At 45.0% G+C, this 14,136-nt stretch overlaps 1 protein-coding gene across 3 annotated transcripts in view; it reads left to right on the top strand.

The window, feature by feature from the left end:
• CTPS2 (CTP synthase 2) overlaps positions 1-13,873 on the top strand; it is a 99,864-nt gene extending 85,991 nt beyond the window's left edge. For all 3 annotated transcript variants that reach the window (XM_045995992.1, XM_045995991.1, XM_045995995.1), the window contains exons 17-19: positions 914-1,058; positions 12,534-12,644; positions 13,654-13,873. In XM_045995992.1, the coding sequence (XP_045851948.1) occupies positions 914-1,058; positions 12,534-12,603 (215 nt within the window). In that variant the 3' untranslated portion in view covers positions 12,604-12,644; positions 13,654-13,873. The remainder of the gene's footprint in view (positions 1-913; positions 1,059-12,533; positions 12,645-13,653) is intronic.
• Positions 13,874-14,136: the final 263 nt, after the last annotated feature.

Here is a 14,136-nt window from a genome sequence, read left to right as displayed (position 1 = left end):
ATGTAAACAACATATGCTCATGGAAAAGCTTCGCACAGTAGAGAAGAGTGTAAGGAAGAAAATAAAAATATCTTGACCTCTTAACCACCTGGAGCCGTAACCACCATTACCATGCAGACAGGCCCACCCTTTATCACTCCGGGACTCTTCCTTGCAGGCCATCAGTTGGCAGAGGCTGGAATAAGGGTGCAAGTTCAGTTTCATGGTGTCGGCTCTAATATCCAACCTGAAGGTGGGACGAGAAATGCGGTCATACTTGCTGCATTCCCAGGGCACTCTTCCCTTGGGAAGGGAAACGACCTCATAGGAAATGGCTGGCAGCCAGCTGAGAGACAGAATTCCCCACAGGTAGCCTCTCGTGTGAGGGGCACTGTGGAAACGGAGCCAGCAAACGACTATGAAGGGCTTTCGAAATACAGGCAAACTTTGGGCAAAGCAGAATTCATCTTGCCGTTCAAAAATGTTGCTTAGGGGCGACTGGGTGGCTCAGTGGGTTAAAGCCTCTGCCTTCAGCTCAGGTCATGATCCCAGGGTCCTGGGATCAAGCCCCCCATCAGGCTCTCTGCTCAGCAGGGAGCCTGCTTCCTCCTCTCTCCCTCTCTGCCTGCCTCTCTGCCTACTTGTGATCTCTGTCTCTGTCAAAAAAAAAAAAAAAAAAATCTTAAAAAAAAATGTTGCTTAATTTTGCTGCCTCTAATACCTTGCTCAGATGAAATGCCAGATCTCTCATTAAGCAAGCTGTGCTTTGCTGGCTGAGATTCTGCCACGAAGAGGGTTCTGGAAGGTGACTGTCAGTGATGATAACAGGTTAATTGACTCAGCATTTGATGTGTTTTCTTATTCGAAGATAAGACCGTTAAAGCAGCTCCTGTGTTTATCTGCTTCAGTCACACCATGATTATTCTCATTTCAGATCACCCCTATTTTGTTGGTGTCCAATTCCATCCCGAGTTTTCTTCTAGGCCGTTGAAGCCTTCCCCTCCATACCTGGGCCTATTACTTGCGGCAACCGGGAGCCTGCACGCCTTCTTGCAACAAGGATGCAAGCTGTCCTCTAGGTAACCAGCTTACTGCTCTCAGCACCAACTCCAGCTGCACTTTCCTCAACATTTTAGGGTTCTCGTGAGATTTCATAGCAGTACAGGACTTTTTTAAAAAATAAAGAGTAATTTTTTTCTTTCTTAACAATCCTGATCTTTTTTTTTTTCTCCGAATGAAAATGATTTCTTCACATCCAAGGCAGGGACACGTCAGCATTCCGAATCACGCTGATGCTGGGTGTTACTGTGGAAGTTTGTGTCATTTGGAGAAGTGCAAAGTGGGATTTGCTTTTGTTGAGTCTCTGATGAATGAATATACATAAATATTTTATATGTTTATTTGCTTTTTTAGGACTAGCCTCTTCAAACCCTTTGCTCTATTTTTCCTTTTGTTACCGTATCCTTTTCCTTACTGATTGGTAAGCTCTTTGTATATAAAGGACATGAATCCCTCGTTAGATTGCAAACAATTTTTCAAAGTGGGTTTGTTTGTCTTTTAAGTCGTTAATGATACTTTTCATTTTCCCTGAAGAGTTTTAAAGAAGGGCTTTATATAATCTTTATATAGTCTTTATTTGTGGGGTTTTTAAAAAAGATTTTATTTTTCAGTAATCTCTAAACCCAATGTGGGGCTCAGACTCACAACCCTGACGTCAAGAGTTGCCTGCTGCACCGACTGAGCCAGCCAGGTGCCCCTGTTTGTGTGTTTTTAAAGTTTATGTGGTCAGATCCTTAATTTTTATGGATTCTGCCTTTAGAGTCATGCCTAACATCTTTCTTTCCCTATCAAAAATATTATATAAAAATAGCCCATCTGTTTTCTATTAGCACTCTTATGGTTTCAATTTCATGGTTGAAATCTGTAACCAGTTAGCAAGTAACATGTACTTGCTATCTGGCGTGGTGTATAAGGTAAGATCTGCACCCGCCACCCCACCCCCATGCCCATGGTTAGCAAGTTGAATAGTTCAGATTTGTTGTAAGGATTTCTGTTTTGTTCCATTGAGGATTTCATCTCTTCTAAACCCTTAGCACCCTTATCATTATCGTAGCATTACTGTAAATCAAGCCCTTATCTACCCTACGCCCATTTTTATTGAACTTTTAAAAAAATATATTTTGCTATTCTTCCAGATGAATTATGTGACGATTTTTAAAATTAGGTTAAAAAAAAATCCCTAACATTTCTTGACACTTAAATATTGGTCCGGGGAGAACTCATATGTTTACTTCTTCTCCTGCAAAAGTATTGGATGTAATAACTTCAAAAGTGGCCGGAACTAGCCAGAATCATAGAGGTGTTAGGAAGGGTTATTACTCCAGGGACTGGATATATGTCATTTAGATCATTGCCTTTGCTGACCGTCATCCTAGCAAATGACCCTCGTGATGCTGCAGTCGAGAGCTGCCAGGATCGGTGTCTGATGTGCGTGCGTGTGCTCATGTCGCACAGGCCTGCTTCCTTGTGACATCACTTGCTAAGAGAGGCTCAGAGCTGTCCCTCATTTCTCATACCCATATTTTCAAACGGGAGAAGCGTTACATATTTCCGTGTCTGCTGTGTTGCTGAATGGATGATCACTCCTTGCACGCTTGAACCAGTGCTCTGGTTTTCCAGCTGTGCTCTGCGGAGCCGCAGCCTGGGCTGCAGTGACCAGCTGACCGCGGGGGTCCCCAGGCTCTCCCCTGCCTCAGTGGAGCAGCTGCACGTGACCAGGCTCACGTGGCATGTTCAGCATGAGATTGCACGTGAAGAAAGCTTCCCGTGTTCTGATGCCGCGTAGCTTACAGCAGATGCCACTTGTGGTCCCATGTCGCACATGTGCCGTGCCCCTTCTCAGCCACTGCAGAGCCACCATTATTTCAGGTGCTCACGTGTAAGAGGAGGGTGGCCGCAGAGGAAGTTAGATGGCTGGGAGAAAGGATTCATGCCAAACTGGTTGTTGGCAAGCAACGGCTAAGAACGAGTGTTCTCTAATTTGTGCACACCGCCCACCTGTGTGTTAGATGGGCCGCGGCTTTCCGCGGGGGGGATGGTGGTTTCTGCATAAAGCTTACAGCAGTTTCTGAGCAAAAGGGCTGCTTGCTAGTGACTCCTGAGCAAGACTCAGTGCGTCTCGAGGAGAAGGCAAGACTTCTTAACAGAACTCTGAGGCGGGTATGGGAGTTACAGCTGCCTAGCCGGCTTCTGTGGTCATCAGAGAATTCCTACATATCAGCCATAAAGTGGTACATTTCTTAAGCGCAGCTGGCACCTTATTTATCACGATCCCCCTGGCTCCCTAGCGCATGGGGTTGTTTAGGACCCATTAAAGTACTAACTGTAGGAAGCAGGGGAGGATGGATATGGGCTAGTCTCATTTTCACACCTCGCAGCAGCGGGGGTGGGGGGTGGGGGTTTCCAACTAAGAATGGTGACCGTGAGTTAACCACAGGGACAGACACCCACGTTCCAGAGGAACCTTGCCCTTCAACTCCTCTCTGCCCAGCCCCGTGGTGTTACTGAACGATGGAAAGCGAATGAGGGCTTCGAAGGCCAGGCTCTAATGTGAGCTGAGTTGCTACTGTATTTCTGTCAAACAAGATTACTGTCTGTAATCAACCATAAACAAATGTAACAAGGGATATGAACACCAGCATAATGACTTCCTTCCCCAGAAATGGGCTGACGGTATGTAATTATATGGCACATACAAAAATCTGGGGCTTTGAGCAAGTGCACCTGAACTATAACCTCTGCGTTCTGCCCTGGGGAGAGTAGTTATCTTTTAGCGCCTGGGAAGTTGCAGTGAGAATGTTATTTTGAGATCTACAGCTGGTGAGCCTTCGTTGTGGGGGTCCCCCCAGGACGGCACACACATTTGATGATTCACTAGAAGGAAACCAGAATGTAGTTGTACTCGAGGTGAAAACTCACTTCAGTGACAGAGGAAAAGCCTACACAGCTGGCTCAGGTTTCCTGGGCCCCTCCCTCCCATGAGAGCTCACACAGAGCTCACCTTCCCTTCAGCAGTGAACAGGCAGCGCCGCGTGTGTGATGTCTGTGCCCAGAGGAGCCCATCTGAGACTCAGAGTGTAGGGTTTTTTTTTTATCGGGGCTGGTTACATCGGCATTCTCTACCTGGGAACCACTCGGATTCCAGACTGCCAAAAGGAAAGCAAGCATTCACCATAAATCACAGCAACCTACACCCAGTGAAAGGACCTTATCAGTTAGTCATGGAAACACGTTCTGAAAGCCAAGTTCCTCAGTCGTTCTCCCCGCTCCACCAAGCAAGCCCTCTAATGATAGCCCCCTCATGCCTGCTGCGTTAACTCTTGTATTTTATTTTATTTTATTTTTTTACGCAAGTCTAATAAGCCAGTTTTAGAAAAAAAAATCCAATGGGAAATTATTGTAATTCTCTGCTGAGATCTCCCCTCTGTGTCTAAACATAATCTGTCCCATGTACAAAAGGAGGCTGCGCATTTGCCTGGTTTGCTGGCATATCATGTAATGGGATGAGACTGTTTCATGTGATTGTAAGGAGGCAATTTTAGGGGACTTATGCTAAATAGACTATACAAAGGTGCTTGTAACTGTGAGTTCTTTAGTATCTAGGAACAAAGCATATCATCTCTGTTCAGAATTGCATGTTTAAGGAACTGGAAACAGAAGAGAGATCGGAGTCCAAAGTGGTCCAGAGGTGGTTTTCCAGCATGTGGGTTTCTGGGGCTGCCCTGCAGGGCTCTTAGGCTCACTCCCTACATACCAAGTTGAGAAACAGCTTCCAGTTTGGGTGACGCTGCCATTTATCACGCCCATGTGTCAGGTCACACTAAAACTCTCGTGCTTACACAGTGCTCGTTCCATGTTGGAAAGCAAAAACTTAGATGGGGCTCGGTCAGCAGTTCATAGACACACAGCTCCTAGACGTAACATTTCTTTAAAGTATAACACCAGGGGCGCCTGGGTGGCTTAGTCAGTTGGGCATCTGCCTTCGGCTTGGGTCATGATCCCGGGGTCCTGGGATCGAACTCCACATCTGGTTCCCTGCTCAGTGGGGAACCTGCCTCTCCCTCTCCCTCTGCCTGCTGCTTCCCCTCTCTCACTCGAGCTCTCTGTCTCAAATAAATAAGTAAAACCTTAACAAAGAAGAAGAAATATAAGACCAGAATCTTAAGATATTTGAGCAGCATTGTATTCTTGGTTTTAGGATTCTGGATTTCATGCCTCCACCCAACATATACTACCGTTTGGGCAGAGACATCGTCTTCTTTGGCAAAACAGGAAGCGGTCTGATACAGAAACAACAGGAGGGAAATTACTCAGTGATTCCCTAGACTTGCTTGACTTTTTCAGACCAAACTCAAAAGCTGAAACTACTTTATAATCAAAGGGCCCTTAAAGGAAGTTCACACCCGGAACCAGATCTTTCCATTTCCAGATACCTCGTGTACTCCTAGGATCTGAGTCCATTCTCTCCTTCATGCTTATCCTTATCTCTCCATTTTTACCTGTGAATCCTGGCAGCAGTTGGGGAGAGAAGGCACCCATTTTCATTCACCATTGTCTCTAGTCTCTCTTCTGTGACTCTCTTCTGGGTTTCCTTCTAAGTGACACGCTGGCTTCCAGCTGGGGAAGATTTTTGTGTTCCGTGGACTTCTAGATGTAACATGACAGAAAATTTTGAAAATAGAAAAAAAGGACCCATAAACCCACCAGCCTAACACACTGGGCTCATTTTTGAGTGTTTCCTTCCAGTCTTTACTCTATATCCATATAGGACTCCTTTCAGGGTTATAATCACTGTTCTGTGACCTCGTTCTTTTCTGCCTCAGTTTCTTTATAAAAGGGGCATGGTAATGGTGCTCACTTGACATGGTACCAACTTAATGAAGATTAAGTTTCATACTAAATGTAAAGCACTTAGCACAGTGTCTGGTCTATGGTGGGAAATTAAATGGAAATTATTATTATTATTATTTTTTTTTTTTTTAAGGAAGCTCTGCACGTAACGTGGGGCCTGAACTCACAACCCCGAGATCAAGAGTCACACACTCTACTGACTGAGCCAGCTAGGTGCCCCTAACTGGGAATTATTATTATTAATTTTAACCTTTGTTCTGGTCTTAATCTCTTGCCTCCTACAAAGCTTCCTAACTGGTCTCTATGCCTCCAGCTTTCCTCTTCTCAATCCATTTTTCCTACAATATTTTGGAGTTTAAAACTCTCAGTGGCTTCCCTTGACTTAGAGAGTAAAATGCACACAAATCCGTAGGGAACAGTTTACAGTCCCTGGATCTCCGTAGAAGCTGTTAATGCCTTTGCCTTAGCTCACACCACTTTTGTGGCCCTTGATACACATTCCTGAAGTACTTATTGAGAGGTGAATGCCAATCTGTATCCTTTTAGGATGCTACTTCCTAACAGTGGGCATGGGAGGTGGGCGTGGCCTCTCTTTTGACTGTAGAGTGTGCATTTCTCCCTCTAAGGCATACTTATCCCCCTTGGGTACCTCTTTCTCTTTGACTAGGAGGGTAAGATACTCTTGTCCCCCGGATGTGCATTTTCCAGCGCTATTTTAAACTTGGAATCACCTTGCCTATCTTTTTTTTAAAACTTAGGGCTGCATGGTTGATGATGCCAAGGGCCATTCTTGCAATATATGGTGTGTAGGGGCCAAGGGCTGGCCACCCCAAGATGGGCCAGTTTAGCATAAAGATTATTTCACGTTTGAAGGGGTTTGGGACAGGTCTTCTCAAAATATGCCACGTTGGCACATGGACTGTTTTGAGTTGAAGGCAATTGAGACCCTCAAGAGAAACTTTTGTCCCTCCAGTTGTCTTCTGTTAATCTGTCTCCTGTCACTTGGATTCTTAGGCCAGCGAGGAGTATCTTAAAGGGGACAGGAAATTCTTGCTCCCTGAGAGGTACAAATAGTTGGTTTCTTTGGGGACAGTATGGACGAGGAGAGCAGGTGCTATGGATTTGGTTTCTGGATTTGCTACTAACTGGGTAATTTTTCCCAAGTCTCTACTCCCAAACTTCGGGATCTCCATGCATTTGTGCTGCTCCAAAGAATAGTTGAGATGGTGCTTTGTAAATATTAAACCAATAGAAAAATACTAGTTTTGGGGCGCCTGGGTGGCTCAGTGGGTTAAGCCTCTGCCTTCGGCTCAGGTCATGATCCCAGGTTCTGGGATCGAGCCCCACATGGGGCTCTCTGCTCAGCAGGGAGCCTGCTTCCTCCTCTCTCTCTGCCTGCCTCTCCGCCTGCTTGTCATCTCTGTCTGTCAAATACATAAATAAATAAAAATCTTTAAAAAGAAAAAAAGAAAAATACTAGTTTTCCCCCGTTGTTACATTTCAAGCAAAAGCGAAATGGGGGAAAAAAGATTTTTTTTAACGGTTTTTAAACACCTTTTAAAACAGCGCCACCTCCTCTTCTCCTGCCCCCATTATTTGTCACCAGCTGTATGCCTTGAGACTTCAGTAAAAGACTTCTTTCAGTACAGTGCTGCTAATAAACCACATTTGAGTACACCTTCCCTTAGGGATTAAATGTTGATTAAAAGGTGCTCTTTATTGATGGTGGTTCGCTGCAAGGCTGATGACATCCATGGTGCCAGCCGGGAGCGGAGTTAATAGTGACAGAGACACTGTACTTTTGATGCCCTGCTGGGGTCGAATTCTACCATTTACTATTCAATGCAAAACTCATCAAAGCATACTAAGATTTCATTCCATTGCTCTTACATTTTATGGCTTCCAGGGGCTCTTTGAAAAGGAAGTAAGTATAGCAGTAACAATGCTTTGGAGAAAACTGTGTGCATGGCAACCTGTTTTAAAACATGTTTTTTCTACATGAAATCGATTTTTGATACAGAGTATTGCAGGAACTCATGCATGCTGGAAATCCTAAGCTGGCCATCAACATTTTCTTTCTTTTTTTTTTTTTTTTAAAGATTTTTTTATTTATTTGACAGACAGAGATCGCAAGTAGACAGAGAGGCAGGCAGAGAGAGAAAAGAGGAGGAAGCAGGCTCCCCGCAGAGCAGAGAGCCCGATGTGGGGCTCGATCCCACGACCCTGGGACCATGACCTGAGCCGAAGGCAGAGGCTTTAACCCACTGAGCCACCCAGGCGCCCCGGCCATCAAAATTTTCTAAAAAATTCCAACCACCTCTTTCTGTTAATGGAGAAGAAGTGGTTTAATGGCTGCCCCTGAGGTGGCCTAAAAAGTGGGAAATACGAGGCATTACTAAATCTTGTCCTAGTGTCTTGGAATATATATTTTCTTATACTGAGAATTTACTAGGAACCAGGAATCTTTGACAAACGAATGACTATAAGCAACCTTTTGTTTGTCAAAGAACCACACGTAGATTGTTGCAGTCAAGTCTCCTAAGTCAAGCCAGTGTTGTAAGGATAGAGATTCCCACAAGTCGCTGCTGGTGATTTTTATTTTCTCTAATAAAAAATAATATAGGGGGCATGTGGCGGGCTCAGTCGGTAGAGCATATGACTCTTGACCTTGTGGTTGTGGGTTCAGGCCCCACACTGGGCTTGAAGTCTACTTTAAAAAAAAAAAAAAATATATATATATATATGAACTTTCAAAAAAAAAGAGTGCTTCTGTTATTGGGGGGGGGGGGGCACATGCATGCATGAGAGACAATTGCCATGATTTTAACTAGCTATAGATAGCCAGACCTTAAAAAAATCTTTTTAGGGAGTGGCAAGGAGAACCATTGCATGGTGATTATGGTTTGTTGTTGCTGTTTTTAATCATTATTCATTTGTTTTAAAATCAGTGCTATCCAATAGAACTTTCTGCAGTGACGGAAATGTTCTATAATCTGTACTGCCCAATGTGACAGTCACCAGCCCCACATGACTATTTGTTGGGCAGTTAGTTGGGTCTGAGAGAGAAGGAATAAAGCAGTTGCTGGCCACACCCTCGGAGCCACCCTTAAGGATTAACAGCTGCACCTGCAGAGCCACCTCTGAGGGCTTAGAGAGCGGGAAAGGCCTAGCCACGAGCTGGCTCAGAAGCCACAGGGGACTTCCAAGAGCTGGGCATGCGCAGAGAAGGCGCAACTTGTCCTTGAGGTCACAGCAGAAGCTCCTTAGAAACTCATAAATATACAATACATAAATAAATACAAATATAACGGCATGCATCATGGGTAGGCGCATGCGCAGAAGCCAAAATGTTATATAACCCCCGGCTGTCACTCCAACATATCCTTCAAAGCCAAATTTAAGGCGGAAAACAGGCTTAAAAGGATGCAGCCAGACCTTCTTGGGGCCATTGCCACTCTTGCTCTAGCAGTGGCCTGCTTTCACTCCTGGAAGCGCACTGTACCTGCTCCGTGATCTCTAGCTCCCCATTCTGGTCTCGGGTTCCAGTTCTTCGGTGTATCTGGGGCAAGAAGCAAGCAACGCGCTAACATACTGAGCACTTGAACTGCCCCTTAATATGTGTGAATGAGGCATGGAATTTTCAGGTCAATTCGGTTTTAATTGGTTTAAAGGTAGACAGCATCCCGCGGCTTGTGGCTACCATATTGGGCAGCGCAGGTTTAAAACGTCCGCTCCCCCAATTATATCAAGATACACACCAATGGGTCTGTATTCTTGTGGTATTTCATAAAGATTCGCGTGTAAGACCTTAATATTTAATAACTTTTCCCTGCTGAGAAATGTGTGTGCACACACCCACGTGTCTGTGTCCAGAGAAGATGATTTAGGGTTAGTCTTAAGATAGAGCTGAGATAGGGCGCCTGGGTGCCTCAGCGGGTTAAAGTCTCTGCCTTCGGCTCAGGTCATGATCCCAGGATCCTGGGATCCAGCCCCGCATCGGGCTCTCTGCTCGGCAGGGAGGCTGCTTCCCTTCCTCTCTCTCTGGCTGCCTCTCTGCCTACCTGTGATCTCTGTGTGTCAAATAAATAAATAAATTCTTAAAAAAAAAAAAAAAGACAGCTGAGATGTCTCGAATTAAGTGAAAATATACTCAGACAAGTGTATCTTATGACTTTTTATAGTTGGTTCCGTGTGAAACTAAAATGAACCCCTAAGCCCCATGCAGCAGAGTAGCGCTCACATTTTATTGGACGTGTAGGACCCCCTGCTGTTCTGTGTGTGGTGATGATCCACATTGTATTTCTAGGGGCACCCGGATGGCTCAGTGGGTTAAAGCCTCTGCCTTCGGCTCAGGTCCTGATCCAGCATCCTGGGATCGAGCCCCACATTGGGCTCTTTGCTGAGCGGGGAGCCTGCTTCCCCCTCTCTCTCTGCCTGCCTCTCTGCCTACTCGTGATCTCTGTGAAATAAATAAATAAAATCTTTAAAAAAAAAAAGAGGCACATTTTATTTCTAGCGCTTGGTTCTTGCTGGCGCGTAGATACCCTGAAATCAGGCCGTTGAGCCGCAATGCCTGTTTTAATAATTCTGTTCTTGAGCCTCGTGGTTTAGTTCATTGTCCTACTTCTGACCCCTGGCACAGAGGAAAGAAGAATCAGCGAGCCCGCTCATTTGCCTTAGAAATGAGTAAACTCAAGCTGAGTCTTCCCGGGCCATTTGGAGTTGTCGTCAGAGTTTGGGGCAGCCAGCGGGCAGACAGAAAGGACAGCCGCCAGGTTAGAAACAGACCCACCCCAGGTCTGCCGGGTAAGACGGGCAGGGAATTATCTGGGACAAGAAACAATTCTGAAAATCATGCAATTGGCAGTTTTTGTGATTTCTTTATGTTTCGATGACTTTTTAAGAGATACCGTGTCATGAATATGTAACGCTCATGAGCAGCAACAGCTTACATTTTTATATCGTCTTCAGAGTACATTTAGACGTTCTCTTTTGGCCCTCATACCATCTTGGTGAGCTTGTAGGTATTGTTACTGTTTTTTTTTCTACACTCTCAGGAGGCAAGTGACCAGTCCAGAGGTATGTGGCTAATAAACAGTACAACCAGGGGTGTAAGGGGGAGGATGTGGGCCTACCTTATTCCTCCCTGAGCTCCAAGGTCGGGAAGGAAGCAGGTGTAACGTCTGGTGCCTGAGAGAATGGGATCTCCGTGGCTCTTCTGGCCTTCTTGCTTGCGGGCTCAGGGGATATGCCCCCTAGGTGCCTGCTGGCACATTTCAGCACTGCTTAGACTTGAGCTTGTGGCCTGGGTTGGCATGATGGGGATGCTGACCCCACCTCGAGTGAGCTGTGTGCTGGGTGAGTTACCAAACCACCCCGACCCTCATTTCTTCTCCCCGAGGAAGTTGAGTGCAACTTTCAATGCCCTTTTCCTCGCCCAGAACCAGGACGGGTTGACGTTTGTGTAATGAGAATGCATGGATAAGGAAGGACATATCAACTTTTGGGGGCAGTTTAAAAAAAAATTTTTTTTTTTTTTAGTTATTCCTATGTTTTCCTTTTTGGAAACCCTTTTGTAACAGAAGTGATTTTCCTGCTCTAAAATCTAAGTAGGGGGTATCTTCTACTTGATTGTTTTTGAGGAGCTATTGATTCGTGTTTTTCTAACATATCTTGTCTTTTCTGCCAATTCTTAATCCTCTTCTATCTACTCTCCATTCTCGAGCCCCGCCCCCACAGCCTTTCCAGTATTTTGTCCAAAAGGCCAGGAGGAGAGTGAGGTTGTCTTTTACCTTCTTGTTGACGTATTTATTGATACTCGCTCAATGGGTTTAGAGCACATCTTCACTTCCTAACGTGTCAGCAGAGGGTTTCTTCAGTTGCTCCCTTTCCTCCTTAAAAAAAAAAAAAGAGTGGATTTTCACGTGTTATGGAATTCAGAGTTCTACTGCTATCCGTCAGCAAAAAGTTGGTCAAGGCTAGGAATGGCTCAGGCATAAAACACTCACTTCCTGGCAATGCCATCTCCCTAGGTCAATAGAACTCCTGTGGAGTTGATCTACTTGCTGATTTATTTGGAACCAAACAAGAAGAACCCCTGACCTGAACCCATAGCTCAGGTTAACACTACAGTTGCGGGGCTCTGTCACGGAGGAAGTGTACTTCTGAGGGATCCCAACATGGCAGCAACCACGTCAGCCATCGGTCCTATTCTGAATATTACATGGGTCTCAAGGTAGTGGGAGCATCCCATAAAGCTTCTGATGTAAAAATAACGTAACTGTGCAAATAATCTCATATACCCTTAGGTGTATGAGAGTGTCTGTAGGAATGGCAAATTTTCATGCTGCTGGTCTACATTAGTGGTCTTTAGAAGATTATAAATTTTAATCTAAATTGAAATGCTTTTATCAATTTTCTGAATAAGTTACTTCCAGCTTAAGAGGAAAGCAGGTGATCGGCTTCTCTGACAAAAGATCACCGTGTGTGGCTGGACTAACCTCTTTCTAGAAAGTGGTCGTACAATATCCCTTAGCATTTTCTCTGAGTGGAGATTAATTACAGAACGCGTTTGGAACTGTAAATAGAATAATTGTCCAGGGTTATTTACACCTTTTGCTAAATTCGTGCCTCTTTTGATCTAGTGATAGATACAGCGATGCCAGTGATGACAGCTTTTCAGAGCCAAGAATAGCCGAGTTGGAAATAAACTGAAAATAATACAGGACTTGGAATAATCAGGACTGCCTGTGAAGGTAAGACGGAAGTCTCTAGTATTCTCTGTTTGTCTTCCAGACAAGCTGTTGTCCTGGGGGACAAGGGAGAGTTATAGGACTTGCCCTGCAGGATTTCGCTCTCTCGGGATGCTCCTATTTGCCCGGCACATGTAGCAAATAGGTGATCCCCAGGCATAGTTAGGACAGGCCTGAGAGCTGACCGTGCTTTTGGGAAACCGGAGTGCGTCTGAGAAAGCTCGCAGTTAGCATGGGGAAAATGGAATGCACCTGAGGTCAGGAATAAATATGTAAGCTCGCCTCTCAACGTGTATCCGGAGGCTAGAGTGGTTAGAGTTGTCATAGATCAGCAAACTTGTTCTGTAAAGGGCCAGGTCATAAATATTTTAGGATTTGTGGGCCGTTCAGTCTCTGTGGCAACTTTGTCCTTTGCCATTATAGGGGGAAAGCTGGCGTAGACAGTATGTAAATGAATGGACATGGCTGTGTCCCGATAAAGCTTCATTTACAAAAGCAGTTTGCTGAGCCCTGGTTTAGGTAATTCGTGGAAAAGCAGATTTCTTTGGGTTCGTAGGAAATAAAATAGTATTTTATTTCTTTGTAGGGAGATGCCAGAGACTGGCTGGGCTTCTGAGGGCAGCTCATTTCCCCTATGGTTCTTTCAGGCTTTCTGAGGGAGAATAACAGCCTGGATAAGTTTATTAAATTCAAGCCCACAGCCTGATACTGCCTGGGATAACTCTATGGCAGGCCTCGAACTGGATGAGCAGCTCTCTTTTCACGGGACAGCAGCTTCTGAAAAATGTGTAAAGAGTTAATGGCTTCAGTATGAGCTCTCTTCATATCACCTAGCGGCAGGATCTTCATGTTCCCCAGGGAAAGCATCTCTCTCTCTATTTCGATTTGCCTCAAACATGGAGACCTTTAGGAGCAAACCAAAATGGTGCAAAGACTAGCTTGAGGTACTTGAAAGACTTACATTATTCAGTTTCTGATGTTGTTAATACTTATATTCTTCTTCTTTTTAAAGGCTCTGAAGGCACTGAAACCAGGATGAAGGAACTGTCTGAGGAAATCACCACACTCTTAAAGAATCACTCTGTTTTCCACCAAACATAAATGTAAAGCCTCAAAGGGGATCTAATAATAGATAAACCAGAACCAAGGGGCTACTTTCCTTTTTAGTCCAGAGGTGGCCATTGGTTCTCACAAATTTCTGTAGCTGATTAAACTTTTCCCAGCAACCTCAAGGGGGAGAAAGCGTGTTTGTGTCTTGTCTGGCATATGGTGATGTCCCGGCCATGAGCGAGGATCTGGGTAACTGAGCCTTCACCGTGCTGTACGAGAGGGCTGGCCGGGCACACGCGACAGTGATTTTTGAGTCAAACAGGAGTCGTTCTGTGACCTGAAGCTCGAACACTGATTCGTGTGCTGCCCAAGCTTCTTTCAGTTTGTACCATGTTTATTTTTAGTTAAAAGGAAAATTAAACAAGTCCAAGATGGGGGGTGGGGA

The sequence above is a fragment of the Meles meles genome, chromosome X, assembly GCF_922984935.1.
Source record: "Meles meles chromosome X, mMelMel3.1 paternal haplotype, whole genome shotgun sequence".
Lineage (NCBI taxonomy): Eukaryota > Metazoa > Chordata > Mammalia > Carnivora > Mustelidae > Meles > Meles meles.
The sequence above is the reverse complement of the archived record's forward strand: the minus strand, read 5'-3'. Positions and strand labels throughout refer to the sequence as shown.